This window comes from Pieris rapae, chromosome 7 (genome assembly GCF_905147795.1).
Source record: "Pieris rapae chromosome 7, ilPieRapa1.1, whole genome shotgun sequence".
NCBI lineage: Eukaryota > Metazoa > Arthropoda > Insecta > Lepidoptera > Pieridae > Pieris > Pieris rapae.
Window position 1 is genome coordinate 3,398,866 of NC_059515.1, and position 15,920 is coordinate 3,414,785.

At 33.7% G+C, this 15,920-nt stretch overlaps 2 protein-coding genes across 5 annotated transcripts; one reads left to right on the plus strand and one right to left on the minus strand.

Moving 5' to 3' along the window:
* Positions 1-25: 25 nt before the first annotated feature.
* LOC110992733 (DNA-directed RNA polymerase III subunit RPC2) lies at positions 26-9,416 on the minus strand. Its single transcript, XM_022258661.2, has 12 exons — positions 9,091-9,416; positions 8,617-8,948; positions 8,395-8,507; positions 7,797-7,972; positions 7,338-7,525; positions 6,675-7,059; positions 5,851-6,214; positions 4,807-5,265; positions 3,470-4,264; positions 2,862-2,998; positions 766-929; positions 26-265 (listed from the first exon to the last, which is right to left on the minus strand). The coding sequence occupies exons 1-12, from the start codon at positions 9,160-9,162 to the stop codon at positions 49-51; spliced, it is 3,402 nt and encodes a 1,133-aa protein (XP_022114353.1). The 5' UTR covers positions 9,163-9,416; the 3' UTR covers positions 26-48.
* A 1,267-nt stretch (positions 9,417-10,683) lies between these two features.
* LOC110992726 (mitochondrial Rho GTPase) lies at positions 10,684-15,390 on the plus strand. Of its 4 annotated transcripts, none has more exons than XM_045628905.1 (12): positions 10,684-11,069; positions 11,163-11,371; positions 11,451-11,603; positions 12,047-12,178; positions 12,298-12,494; positions 12,655-12,844; positions 13,101-13,236; positions 13,378-13,508; positions 14,065-14,295; positions 14,492-14,685; positions 14,978-15,016; positions 15,141-15,390. In XM_045628905.1, the coding sequence occupies exons 1-12, from the start codon at positions 10,877-10,879 to the stop codon at positions 15,265-15,267; spliced, it is 1,932 nt and encodes a 643-aa protein (XP_045484861.1). In that variant the 5' UTR covers positions 10,684-10,876; the 3' UTR covers positions 15,268-15,390. The 4 variants fall into 4 exon arrangements, with proteins under 4 accessions (XP_045484861.1, XP_045484862.1, XP_022114347.1 ...); XM_045628906.1 differs by having other exon boundaries at positions 15,008-15,016; XM_045628907.1 differs by having other exon boundaries at positions 10,928-11,069; positions 11,145-11,371.
* The last annotated feature ends 530 nt before the right edge of the window (positions 15,391-15,920 follow it).

Here is a 15,920-nt window from a genome sequence, read left to right on the forward strand (position 1 = left end):
GTATATTTTAGAAATAAAATAAAGATAATTTGTTACTTTTATTTAAGTTTAACAATATCTCTTAAGCGTTAATCGAGGTACAATATTCATAGAAGCTAATTCTTGGAAGAGCAATTTACAGGCGTAAGGCATTTCAACAGCTGCGACCGCACCCGAGGAGCGACAGGCGTGGCACCAGGCGCGACTCGCAAGACGACCGCAAGCTCCGCAAATCGACGCACTGAATGCATCCGACGCGAACATTAGTCGCTCCATTAAAAGCATACTGAAAAATGGCATAAATATTTAAAAAAACACATAGTAAATATATATAGCTTTGTGGTACTTTAGATTCGTAGACAATTATTTGAAAAGACGATTGCATTGTTTATATAATATAATAGCCTTTTTATTGGACAAGACGGTATTTTAATTTTATTTTTCGTAGATTGTTCTTTTGTTCCACTTTTGCGTGTCCGTTTGCCAGATGGCAAAGGCCCTCTCCAATCTTCTCCATTCTGGCCTTTCTATGGCCACTCTACCCCATGTTGTTTCCACCTTTTTGTGGTCTACCTCTCTTTCTCTTTCCATCTCTGGGGTACCATTGTGTGATTATTTTACTCAATTTATCCATTCATAATTTATGTTTATCTTAAGCTAATTGAATAATTGTTATTATTAAGACTCTATCATAGAGTTGTAGGAACATAGATATACATATCTTAGAAAATTACTAGTTAAAAAGTTTATTGAAAAAATTATTTCTTACACTTGTGAAACCCATACCTCGCTCCATATCCAATAAGACAGTCCCTTTCCATCTCCCCAAGTCGCAACCCTCCATCCCTAGACCTTCCTTCAGTGGGTTGCCTTGTGAGAACTGCGCGCGGACCGCGAGCGCGCGCGTGCATTTTGTCTTGAACCATATGTTTAAGCTTCTGATAGTAAACCTAGAACGAAAAATTAGTGTCACAATAGTTGAAGTCAAAGCAGAGGCTGTTTCAGCGCAGAGGAATCAGTCACCCACGTAGTCCTGGAATGCGAGGCTGTGGCTAAACAACGTAAAGAAATCCTCGGAACAGTGAGGTCGCTCCGTAAAACCTGTGAAGTGCCCAGGAGACTTCTGTGCTTCTGGAAGGAGCTGGGCTGGCTTAAGTAGCCAGGGCTTTACGCAAAACGGACCAATTTCGAGTCTAGTTGCGGAAACTGAGCCCACCTACCTTACCTTACCCTTAGTTGAAGTCAAATAAATTCGTTAGAATTTGAATACATTTTTTTATTAGTACAAGATTAATTAAACAATTGCCTGGACAAGTAATTGTAAAATGCGATAGAATATCCGTAGCCCTGATGTCACAAACTTAGCATCGTGTGACACAAAAACTCAATACCTAATGTGGTCTAAGATCCAGCCCTAAATCGTCCTGCACCGAGGTGATTAATGAACGAAACATATTTTAAATGAAATTTACAATATTAAAAAATAAATAAACAATGGGTTCGCTGAAAAAATCCTGGACAGGCTGTATTAAATTATTAATTAAAAAATGATTTTTTATTGAAAATTGTACTGATGAGATTAATAAGAAAATCTTATACCAGCTGAAAGTATGAGACTTGCAGAATGTGCTATTGTTAGGTTCTTTATTTTTTTCCTGGACGGACACAAGGTTCACAGGTATACACAGGTATATTAATAGTAGGTTTTTACACTGAAATGATTAATCAATAAATTTTATATCAATGTGAGCGCTGTTTTATTGCAAACACGTTGATATAAGGTTCACTGCAAAAATGTTGGTCCTAAGTGCGGTTCGCGAATTTTGAAAATTTGAATTTTAGTCCGGCTGGGAACGGCCGACAAAGAAGTCCGAGCTGAGTATCTCATGGGACAGAAAAAGATGCAACAATAATGCACGGGCGTTATCAAGCGTGTTCGTTTGATTTTATTTTTTAATGGAATCTCGCCTTCTGAATCGGAATCGGAATCTGTTGGACTTAAGGGCCTTTACAGCTCAGCACGGGCTGTTTGGCGAGCTTAGCTCAGCCGGAAAGGGGGGGGTTTCCCGCGACTCGCGCAAGGGCGTCTCCTGTGAGACTCGAACCTCGGCTTGGGCCGTCGCGGGGGGGTCAATCGCCTGAAGTGCAGGACGGAAGCTTGTTCGTTTGATAACACCCGTGCCGATTCCATTCAAAAAAAAAATCAAACGAACACGCTTGATAACGCCCGTGCATTATTGTTGCATCTTTTTCTGTCCCATGAGATACTCAGCTCGGACTTCTTTGTCGGCCGTTCCCAGCCGGACTAAAATTCAAATTTTCAAAATTCGCGAACCGCACTTAGGACCAACATTTTTGCAGTGAACCTTATATCAACGTGTTTGCAATAAAACAGCGCTCACATTGATATAAAATTTATTGATTAATCATTTCAGTGTAAAAACCTACTATTAATATACCTGTGTATACCTGTGAACCTTGAGTCCGTCCAGGAAAAAAATAAAGAACCTAACAATAGCACATTCTGCAAGTCTCATACTTTCAGCTGGTATAAGATTTTCTTATTAATCTCATCAGTACAATTTTCAATAAAAAATCATTTTTTAATTAATAATTTAATACAGCCTGTCCAGGATTTTTTCAGCGAACCCATTGTTTATTTATTTTTTAATATTGTAAATTTCATTTAAAATATGTTTCGTTCATTAATCACCTCGGTGCAGGACGATTTAGGGTTGGATCTCCTACTAATGGGACCTCTGTAGCTATTGGATTTACGAAGTGAAACTTGACGAAATTTAAAAAAAAAATTAAAAGTAATTTTTTTACGTCACTTTTGTTATGATGTATTAAAATTTGTTTAGAAGTAATAGTATACTCACTGGGCCAGAGTAAATATAAGCTTCCAGAGGTTCGCCCGTTACCCCAGAATAAAAGATGTCCTTCCCGTGATAATTGTAACCATGCTTCTCCAGCTCTTGACACACATCTCGAACCTTAGATCCGCCGAATGCCGTTCCTACAAAAATAATCTTAATTATTATAAATACAGTTAATAAAATCATCAAATTTCGTCGGTTACTTAGGAAATTTACCGGACGGTTTTATTTGCTGGGAAAATATTCAGCTACATAAACACGTATTTATTCGGATATTGAACGGGGATATTTAAGGTTTATTACATTGTGTTGACTTGAATCTTCACTATAAGACTGACGAACTCGCTTATTCCACAATATGTTTTTATATTATTATTTATTGATATATTATAAATAAACTAATTGTACAGAAAACTCCAAAAAAGCACTAAGGAATTAAAATGGCCTGGTATAACTCCCCACGGTACTAATTTTAAATACCTAGCAAACTAGAGTAAAAAAGATTTAATTGACACAAAAAACGAAAAGAAATCATAGAGAGAAAAAGTTTCATTTTCTTCACTATGTTATGAATTAAATTAAATAGGTATTACCAATTTTAGTTACATTACCATAATGAAATTTCCCTTCCATGAGACCAGCCTTTCCAGCCAGCAGTTCAATAGTTTTGCCCACAGTCATACGGGACGGGAATCCATGAGGGTTCATTATCATATCCGGACAAATCCCTCTATCATTGAAAGGCATGTCCTCTTGCTGCACTATTAAACCCGTCACGCCCTTCTGCCCATGTCGGGAACTAAATTTGTCCCCTATTTCCGGTACCCTTGTCTGTCTCAAGAGTATTTTTATGAGAAACGCATCCTCCGAATTAGATGACACCATAACTTTTTCTATATACGACTCCACTGGACCCTTATACGTGATTGGAACGTCTTTATAATCTATTTGCTGCGGTTGACCCTGGCTTATCGGGTTTAGAGTTGCTGGTGGCATTTGCTTGTTAATCAGGACTTGTCTATTTTCGACCATCTCTCCCGGAGCTGCTATTCCATCTGTATCGAGTATCTCATGTGCTTTGATGATCTTCCCCGTGTTAGCGTCTCTCGAGGGACCCAGGATTCGATCTGATGTTTGATTGCTGTATCTTTTCATAGTGGTTTTAGCGTTTTTATAGACCAGACAGCGGCCATACCCGCGGTCTATTGACGCTCGGTTTAATATCAACGCGTCTTCGATATCGTAGCCGCTGTAACTCATTACTGCCACTGTGGCGTTCTGTCCGGCCGGTAACTTATCGAAGTTGGTCAACTCTATTGTTCTCGTTTTAACCATTGGACATTGGGGATATACCAAATTATACATTAGCGAATCTATCCTGTTCTTTTGATTGTAGCCGATCGTACCTGAAATTTTAAAGCATTTCATTGAAAAGCTAGCAGAAACATTATAATACCATCTTGAATAATGCTGAATATGAGCTACTAATACTTTGAAGTTAATAAACAAAAGTGCGTAAACGACATATAAATCTATGTAAAACAAAACCAATACTATGATTTGATCTTTCATGTGTATTTTAAGATAATGCTTATATTACGTCTTATGCAGTGTTAGAGCTGCTTTTGAGACCCACCCACCATGTAAATACACTTTACTCATTCACTCGCTCACTCACTCATTCAGCCTCTCACACATTCACACCCACACACATACTCATGCACACACTCAGGTGTGATTATAACGGTTCAAAAAATAAAAAGAAAACGAATTGGTTAAATAATGATATTTTAAGTAATTATGTTTGTTATGGACGAGCTGGGAAACCTAACACAGGTATATTTACTTAAAAGGTTTCCCAAATCTTACACTATGAAAAGAAAGATGTACCTACTTAAAATGAATAAAGAATTTTATTTATTATTACAATAATAAATTTGGATCTTACCCATAGCTTGCTTTCCCATAGCGCATTGATAAGTATTCCTAGGACTTTGATTGTGGTGCGGGTACGGTACTAAGCCCGCACAAACCCCGAGTATCGTAAATGGCTCAATTTCAAGGTGCGTCGTGACATATGGGTCAATCTCTAATTCCACAGTTGCTATATGACTATCATTTTCTTCATTCACATCTAGGTATTCGATGAGACCGTCTTTCAGAAAATCTTGGAACTTCTTCAGCCCTCTGTTTAGCTCGTTAATGTGATGCTGTTTGACTAGGGGAAAGCCTCGCTCTACTATTATGTACGGTCGGCATAAACGACCGCCATCACTACAAATGTACACTGTTCTTTGGTTATGATTGGGGTATATTGACACGAAGGAGGATATAAGCCCTCGCCGTCTAAACATACGAAATATTTTTATCAGCTTCTTGTAATGACGTGTCACGCCCAATATGTTACCTGTCAACGAAATTGCATGAGTTACAGAGATGAATTTCTGTGATCGAAATGAATTTATTTTATCCTTTGCATTCCGAAAGATTATATACTAAACAAAATTCGAACCAAATCAAAAGTCTAAAATATAAAACAATGTTTTACAAAATTATTTTCCTATAAAGGTAACATTTGATCAAAAAGTAAACCATACTAGCTAGCAACACAAATTTATTTACCAGCGACCCCTCGTCCCGGCGTCGCACAGTTGAATATAAATTTTTTAAACATTTTTTGTTGATATATTCTTTAATATTGTTGAATACAAGTTTTTTTTGTTCTATCATCAATAGTAATAATCTATATTTTTAGGGTTAATAACACTTAAATCCTTATTATTTCTTGCAAATAAAATTAGCCTATATAAAGCAGTAATAATGAAGCATTCAAATTGTGATTTTTTTTTTAAATCGGTCTAGTACTTTTTGAGTGAATTCGTTACAAACATACATATATATCTTCTCTCTTTTTAATATTAGTAAACATTTCTTCTCTTAAGACAAATAATAAAATATGATATTTATAACTATATCAAATAGCACAACTTACCATTAAGAAACACCATATAGTTAGCGGGATTATTAATTTCTTCGCCACCCAAAAGTCTGACATCTTCCACCCCCGCATTACAAGCCAAACGGGCAATGGGCTCCGTGGAACATTCAGTTGTGATATGAGTCATAAGAGCCAAATTCTTTACTAAACCACAACCCTCGCCTTCAGGTGTATCAGAAGGGCACAGCATACCCCATTGAGATGGTTGTAATGATCTAGGACCCGAAACTTTGCGAGTCTTCTCAAACTGAGAGTTAACCCTAGTCATCATCCCTAAAGCAGATATGTAACTGAGGCGACTCAAAACTTGCGTCACCCCATGCCTCTCCATTTTGAAACGTTTAATCGTCCAATTGCCCTAAAAAAATTAAAAGTTATACACAAGTATTAAGTTTGGAAAATATTTTAAATTAGATAAATAGATTTCTGTTCTAAATCCAGTCAATACTGAAGACTTTCGTATAATTGTTTGTTTCAAGGCAATTGCTAATTATATTTTATAAAAAAATAACGAAGTTTTAAAATGAAAAATTAAGTACGATAACTTTAGTTATTTCATAATTAAGGCGAAGTCAGAGTAGAGCTTTGAAACAAGCGAAAACGTTACAGAAGACAGTGTATTAAGAATAGGGAAATAGCTAAAGTATTTTCGAACCAATTGTACTCTCAGTCCCTCAAGAAAAGAGCGTAATTATTCTTCTAAAGGCCGGCAACGCACTCGCGAGCCCTCTGGCTCTGAGTGTCTATGGGCGGCAGTATCACTTAACATCAGATGAGCCTCCTGCCCTTGTTCTATAAATAATATAAAAAAATCTTACTGTTGATATAGCAGTGAACAATCCGTTAGTAATCAAATCAGGCCTCATATGTTTGACGATATCAAACGGTGCCGCTTTGACTTTCGGTATAATCTTCTCTGCTATATTCTTTAGCTCCCAATTGAATCTTTTGAACAAATCTTCAAACATAAGCGCTAAGAGAGATCCAGCCAATTCTAATCGCTTATTTCCGTAATAATCTGGGTCATCGATTGCCGATTTATTCGTTTCTGCCTCGATAACCCGCTTCACCATTATAGCCAAATAAATCGCTTTTACGTAAAAGTTGAAATTTTCAACTGTAACGTGAGCTAATATTGTAGTGGCAAGAAGATCACGAGCTTCGTCGATTGGTGTTCTCATTTTCGACATGTTTGATGGAAATCTGGAATACAAAGTCAATAAATAATTAGAATAGTTCGTAGCATCCTGGATCACTTTATATATAAATTAGAGCTTTAATAAATTAGATAATTAAAAGCTGCAAGTATGGAATGTAAACTAATGTGTTGTTTGAGCATAGAGTAAGTGGTTGTAACTGTAGGTTTTGTTTTGGGTTAGAATCGTATGATTCCCTCATTCATCGTAAATCTGAAATATTATTAGTTTGAAAGACCAAAATAAAGCGCAGGTGACACACAAAAATGATGTATTAAATTTTACCTTTTAGTCTTACATTTTTGTCCAATGTATGTAAGTGCCTGTTGTTGTGTAAATATTTTTAAATTATGACAATCCATAATACACGGCGCCATTTTCTTTAAAGTGTTGTCATCTGTTCCTATAAGTTGTATAATTTCTTGATCACTGCATATACCCATGGCTTTGAAAGCTATGGCTATTGGTATATCCTTAAAATGAAAATATATTGACATGACATTTCCAATTGATGAATATAATTTTTTAAACCAATGACAGGCATTTCCTAATTAAAATTGTGTTTAAGAAAAAATGAATGTGATTACAGTTATTAAACCATAAAACTGATCTGCTTTACATGTGATAAAACTTTTTGATTTAATACCACAAACAAAAACAGTAGTAGTGCAATCACCTTTAATATTTAACCTAAATGGGAATAAAACTAAAGTGCTACAAGCAGAAAGATTTTTAATAATATACCTCAGATAATGCATTGTGCCTTAAAACATATTTGCCATTTTTTACAATAACATTTGTCCTTGTTTTCTTTTCATGTGTAGAACTAGTAACCTGACATTGAATAGCACCCTTAAATTCATCAACAATCATTCTGTTTCGAGATAACTGTTCTTGTATCAATATCACTTTTTCTTGACCTTAAAAACAATTAAAAAATTTCAATCTACAAGTTTCTTTACATCATAAAAAATATTATTCAAAGATTTCTCTCTCTCTCAAGGAGAAAGATCTATTTGAATGTGATAAATAAATTGATATAATAATTTTTTATGGAAAGGAAACCAAGTTTGATTTTCAGTTATCCGTTAAAACATGTAAAGCAAAAATACAGATAACAATATGTACTTTACTACTATTGGTAAAACCATGGAATAAGCTGCAGCCAAAAAGCTGTTAAGGTATTACATAAAATTGTTATATTTACAGCTATAAAACTAGCAAAATTGTCCAATAATATTTCAATTTTGGATAAGATTACACTTTACTTATAACTACATTCCTATGATTATACAACTGTTTGTTACAAAACATTCATAAGTAATAAGTAAAATATATTTACCTCTAATAATAAAATAACCACCAGGATCATGAGGACATTCATTAAGTTGAGATAATTCATAGTCTGATTTGTTTGTTAAGACACAATTTGAAGAGCGCAACATTAATGGCATCCTAAAAAAATTAAATTAAATAGTTAGCACAGGAACAAAACATTTACACATGAACTATGTAAGTTTTAATAGATTTATAGATAGACAATTATAGAAAATTGTTTTAATACCTTCCAATTAACTGTTTATTTTTAATAACACGTTGATTGCCTCTTATGTATTCAATGTCAACAGTTATTGGTGCTGAATAAGTTAAATCCCTCAGACGGCATTCATGAGGAGTGGTAGCTTTAGTAACATTAAAACCTTCTTCTAAATCAGGAGTTCCCACATAAGCATTTAAATATTTTAGGTAAAATAGTGGATCTGAGTCACAGAATATTTTTTCATTGGCTTGAACTATTTTTTTAATTTCAACATTTATAAAGTAATTAAAAGAATCAATATGTTGCTTCACTAAGCCTTTCACTTGCAAGAATGAAGGCACCAATTTCCATTTATCCTGAAACAAAATTCTCCTTTTAAGCTTTACACTGTTACAACATATGATATAATATGTTACAAATATAAAATAAAACTAGTGTAGACAGGCCTTGTAGACGTAGTTAGTAAAATTTTGTTAGATACATCATAATAACACTAACCTCTAAGCATTTTATAGGCTCGCGTAAACCTTTTCCACTATCCCACTCCTTCTGGTTTAATAATTCACCCATTTTTATCAAGAAATAGTTGAACAAACTCGAAAATATGTCATAGTATATTTAGTTTGATTTAGAATATATTTGTTGTGTTAAAAAATAAAACCCTTTAATAAATAAAACCGCAAGTCTAGAACTTGAACAGCAGAATTTTGTTTTTAAAATTTGAACACAGGATTTTGACAGTGAAGTGTAAACCAAGAATTTCGATTAGCGATGGGCAACTCGAGTTATCTAACTCGAGTAACTCGGGCTAGGGCGGAGGCGAGTCAGCCCGAGCTAAAATATCTGCAAACCGAGTTGACTCTGAGAGTGCGCGCGGCGTGTGTTCAACTGTTCAGTGCCGAACAACCCGAATCAGCCCGACGACCGAAGTTCGGTCGTCGTCGCTCGAACCGTTGTTGGTTTCATATCTGACGTTCTTACTTCTTATGAGAGAGTTTTGAGATAAAAACCCAGCTCGCTTATTTGTTTTGTTAATTTTTGAAGTGAAACTTCTTTAGAATCGTTGTGATTTCAAACCGGATGCAACGAAAAAGCGACAGTAAAAAGAGACAGAAACATTAATTCATATGATTGAACGTGGGAGAAAATGAGATAGATAAACTTCTTTCGAATCGTCGTGATTTCAAACCGGATGCAGCGGTAAAGAGAGACAGAAACATCAATTCATCATATGATTGAACGTGGGAGAAAATGAGATAGGAGGCATTATACAGCCTCTATTTACTGCCGCTTTTTTTTTGATCGAATTTCAAACTTTCGTTGTTTTAGTTTTTGTCAAATTAAAGATTTATATTAAACTTATAAATTAAAATGTATCATTAAAATATACTGTTTTTAAAGAACACACACATTTAGATAGTGGAAAATGATTAATTTATATTTGTTTTTGAAGGTTTCACTTCTACAATGTGTGAATTGCACATATGTTTTTTTTTGTTATTGTTTTGTTGCAGTTTTATCAGTTTCTGTTATTTGATTTGTAGACTTTATTAAGTTCTGGAAATAAAAAAGTGTTAAAAAAGAAATAAGTGTCATTAATTACTTAGATGTTGATTAGTTTTTTTTCAAATAAGTATAAGTTGATATATAGATGACCAAATACCAAACTGTGTTGTGTTTAATTTAAGGAATAAAGTGCCATTAGGTTTATTTTAGTTTCTTATTATGTACAAGGTAAAAACGTTACCATAATTATATTTTGCGCTACATAAGTAAGTTCGTTTTGTGATGTGACTTGAAGACTCGACGCAGCCCCCTGGAACTGACCCGGCGAACCGTGAACGTAGCAAACTAGCAACCTACGGAACGATACGCCGAGTCGGCATAATATATTGACTCGGACCGACGACATGGCAACGCGACGCATAAGGCAAAACGAGTTGCAACTCGGGTTTGTATCTGTTTCAACTCGGGTTACTCGAGTTACCAAAAAGTCAACTCGGCCCATCACTAATTTCGATACTGCTTAATGACTCAATTTCAGGTTATTCACTCAAAGTAATTGACAATGACATCTATGTCAGATACCACTAAAATGACAAGAGACACAAACGGGTATCTATTTTTTCTTGAAAGTTGAAGTAAAACAATTTAGATTTTACAGCCGAAATTACATAAAATTTTAGGAAAGAATATTGATCATGAATATTACTGCATGGTTAATTAGTTTTTAGCTGTACAACAAAATATAATTTTACAATTATTATGTTAAAAATTATTCAAAATGGTGTATGAAAGTATACCGAGAACAGTGCGCATAATTTTACTTGGTGAACCGGGAGTCGGCAAAACATCATTAATTCTTTCTTTAGTCACTGAAGAATTTACGGAACATGTTCCACCAAAGGCAGAAGAGATTACAATACCAGCAGATGTCACACCTGAACAAGTACCAACAAATATTGTAGATGTGTGTTGTATGTATCAAACTATAAATTTTATTGAAATTGCTCTATACTGTACGGCATAGCTTCCTCACCAGAAAAATATAGAATATTTTAATTTTTTAGTAAATGAGCAGACTATAGAGCAAGTTGCAGAGGAAATTGAAAAAGCCCATGTTATTTGTATAGTTTTCTCTGTAGACAAACAAGAAACCCTGGATAAAATAGCTTCATATTGGTTACCATTTGTCAGGGATAACTGTCCAAATGACTATCGAAAACCAGTTATTTTAGTGGGAAATAAAATTGATTTGATTGATTACTCTATTATAGACGTAAGTATTTTTAAATTGTGAAAACATGCGGTTCTTTTATAATTCTGCATATTTACTACAATATTACATTATTTTATAGAATATCTGGGATATTGCAGAGGAATATCCAGAGGTGGATAGATGTATTGAATGTTCAGCAAAGACTTTAACTAATGTCTCTGAAATGTTTTATAATGCACAAAAAGCTGTATTACATCCAATCCATCCTATATATTCAATTGAGGAACAGGAAGTTAGTATAAATTTTTATTTAAATATACAGTGGATTTGGAGTATAGAAATGATGAATGGACCAGTGAAGAAATAAATCTTTGTGTCTTAGGTGGCTGACTCCAGTTGCAATATCTGCATAGGATTTTTAGGAATCTATTATAGAATGAATTATTTATTAAAAACAATTGCTACAATCAACTTGGTGTTACATCCAAAGTTGCTATAGCCACACATTTTATACAAAATTTTGCTTTCAATTCAAAGGACTTATGTTTAACATTGTTATAACCAAATACTTGCTATAACCAAGGTTGTAATCAATCAAATACACTGTAGTTGTAAATAGCTATATTTCAATAAAATTAATTCAAGTCTTTGTTATAACTGTCTGCTATGATATATGGCAAGTTTTAGTAACTTTCTATTTGACTTCTATTCTACAAACCTTGACTTATTTTTCAGTTAACTGAAAGGTGTAAAAAGGCATTGTCAAGAATATTCAAAATATGTGATCTAGATGGTGATGGAGTTTTAGATGATTATGAAATAACAATATTTCAAAAGAAGTGCTTTGATTCTCCGTTACAGTTGCAGGTTTACTTTTTTATTAAGATTAGTCGCTTTACATTTGGAATAAAACAAACTCATTTATGACTATGCCACAGTTATTGGTGGCAAATTTAAGAATTATATTAAGTAATATATTTTTGTAGGTTTTAGATGAAGTAAAGTCAGTTATCGCACAAAATATAGCTGGAGGAATCGAAAATGAATGCATCACAATGAAAGGATTTATATTTTTACATTGTCTTTTTATTCAAAGAGGACGTAATGAAACAACATGGACTGTTCTTCGTAATTTTGGATATGATGAAAGCTTAGAATTAACACAAAGTTATTTATATCCTAAGTGAGTGAATATATTACGCAAATTATTTGATTAAAGTTCTACACAGTAATGTAGCAAAATAAAATGCAGAAGTTGTGATTTATTTACTATATGTATACAATACCAAGACAGAGGTTGCACTGTGTAGACATTTATTAAAATGAATTAACAAATGTTTCAGCATTAAAGTGCCTGCCGGGTGCACTTCTGAACTTTCATACAAGGGACAGCAGTTTTTGACTCAAGTTTTCGAAAAGTATGACCAAGACAAGGATGGCATGTTAAACCCAACTGAATTAAAGAATGTATTCTCATGCTGTCCGCGGATACCTTGGCATAACTTAAGATATACAGTACCAACTAATGAAAAGGTAACTTGGAATTTCCCAATGTAATTACCCAAGAGCTTGTGTGACTCTCAAATAAATGTCACTGTTAATCTACCTAACATCTCAATGATAAATGGTTTCACCTCAAGAATATACACCCCAACAATGTTATGTTTTCCTTTTTAACATTTTTCAGGCATCAATATTTTGACTAGTGTACTCGCATACATTTTTGTGTTTTTCTCATTTCAATAAATAAACAACCATAAGGAAATTTTAACAAAATTTTTTTTTTCAGGGTTACTTGACTTTACAAGGTTGGATGTGTCGTTGGACTTTAATGACTCTTCTTGACTTGCAAAACACAAGTGCCTATTTAGCATACTTGGGATACAATTTCCTGGAAAATGATACTCAGAAATCAGCTTTTCACAGTAAGTAATAATCTAATAATACGTTTCTCACGATGTATTTTGTATAATAATGTTTGTTCTATGAATAGATTAATTTTCTCTTTCTGGTTTCTCACTAATAAAAGATATTGAATGGAAATTGAAAAGTTTAATGTTTTTCAGTAACGCGTGAGAAAAAGATAGATGTCGCAAAAAAACAATCAAGCCGCAATGTATACCAATGTCATATTATTGGACCTCGGTGTTGTGGGAAAACGTCTATATGTAGAAGCTTTTTAGGAATAGCACATAAGGTAATTTATCAAATTTTATGAAAATAATTTAATGTGTTTCATGGTTTTATCAGATGCGCGAACTTTTGATACCACAGTACCAAAAATGCAATCTTTAAGAAAGTGATGATGATGTGGAAAATATATTGATCAAACATGTATTAATTTGAGTACAGCACCATACCCTAGATTTTAGAAACCATCCTGAACATAAAACTGTCTCGGGTCTAAATGGGTAGTATTAACGCAGAATTAATCTCTGACAAAATTAGCGAAAATAGTTTCTCATAATTCATAACTTAATAAAAAATAAAAAAATCACTTTTTATTATATTTACTCATAACAAACACTTAATATTCAAATTAAAAATGACGCACACACCATAGACAAACAAAACTAATAAATAACACCTTTATTGTCCGTCAAGGCCCGCATGCAACTTCATAGTTTGCCCATCATCAACCAATATCTACAAAATCAATTTAGGTTCTTTTTATCTTTTATCATGACTTTTTACTAATATAATTTTAATAATTGTTTAATGAACTGTTCTTATAAAATGCATTGTTACCATAGAGAATTAAACCGCACACAAACGAGCGAGGTGATGCTCACAGTTGTGACAGTAACTGCTGCATCAACACAGTACAGGTGTATGGACAGGAAAAATATCTAGTGCTGAGAGAGATTGCCATAACTCGTGTTTCTGACCCATTGCAACCGCATGAGGTCAATTGTGATGTTGCCTGTCTTGTGTACGACCTTACTGCCTCTAGGTCCTTTGAGTACATTGCTAGGATATACATTGTGAGTTTAGAATACAATTATCTAATTATCAAAATCTTAGTATAATAAATTTAAATAACAATTGTATTAACGTAACAAAAATAGTTATGTACATGCATTCAAAACAGCAATTTTTTTCGAAAATTAATTTGTTGCTGCTGTTAAATTATAACTATGATAAGTGGAATGGTATACTTATATTAATGTTCCCTTTAAGAAATACTTTGCCGAGAGTCACATCCCAGTTCTAATAGTTGGAACGAAAGGTGATGGTATGGTGATAAGGCAAGAGTATATTCTGCAACCTGAAGTATTCTGTAGCAAGTACCAACTGCTACCACCTCAAGTATTTAATATTAAGGAGAACAAACACGATGTCTTAGTTAAACTAGCAACTATGGCTGCATTTCCGTAAGTATATTTGACCTTTTCAAGAGAAAAAAATGTGTTTTTGTTGTATATATTTCATATCAAATATGTTTGAGTAATAGAAAATCACTTAGGGCTGATATTTTGAAATATCATTACTGTTGCTGTTACAAGAGCCAAAATAAAAATAACTCCAGTAAATAGATAAATAAATATCTGTCCAGTTAATCTAAAACATACTTTTCATCCAACTGAAGTTATGTACTTACATTTCAATTTAATAAAATGTGTATGAATAATAATTTATTACTATTTTTATTAAATTCTTGACCAGTCAATTTCAAGCTGCTTGGATTTTATTCAGCAAACGCAGGTAATTGAACATCTACTTTAATATAAATGTTTTAACCCAATAGTTAGCACTTAGCACAATTTATGATTTCATGAGTGTTGTTTTATGGTATTATAAAATCTGACTTTCTTGATTGCTTTTTTAGACACCTTAAACACTTTGCGAGTTTCGCTGGTGACAACACTTCGTGGTGGAAGGCTGGTATTGGTGTTGCTGCAGCGACAATTGTGGGCCTCGTACTTATCAAGATATTGACCTTCCAGAGGCAGTAGTCGCGTAGAGATTTGCTTACTTGATATGTCCTTACACTGTATTATAAATCTACAAATTAGAAATACAATCACCAAAGAAGCTCCAGTGTATTGTTTGAGTTGTAAATAAATGTGAAGAGTTCATACTAGTCTTTTATTGGTTAATTCTTCCATGTGGAATTATTTTGTCTTATTTAGAAGATAATAGGAACTGTTCATTACATTTCCTTTTTATATCTGAGAATTAAACTAGGTCTGAATTCGAAAGGAACTGGGGGCCTACTACGAGCTCTTATTGCGAGCCTATTGACAACCTACAACTGAAATGCATCTTATTCGTACCATGACACCGAAAAAAACGAGACGGTTTAGGTACCCATGTGACCTTAGCGGTGGATCAGATTTCGTTTGTTCAATTTGTATGAAAATTCATACCATGACCGCTCGGCTGAACCAAAATTGGATCGTTGCGCGTTCAAACTATGACAGAATAAGCTTTAAAGAAAATATTATTATTTATATTTTCTTTATGAATTAGTTAACGTATAAAGTAAATTTCTAAAATTAAAAGAATTCATTTTTATTATAGTTACTTATGACTTTTGAGTTAACAGTCGACTTGTAATACCTTATGCAACGAGATAAGAATATCAGGAATTCACTTCCATGTAGGT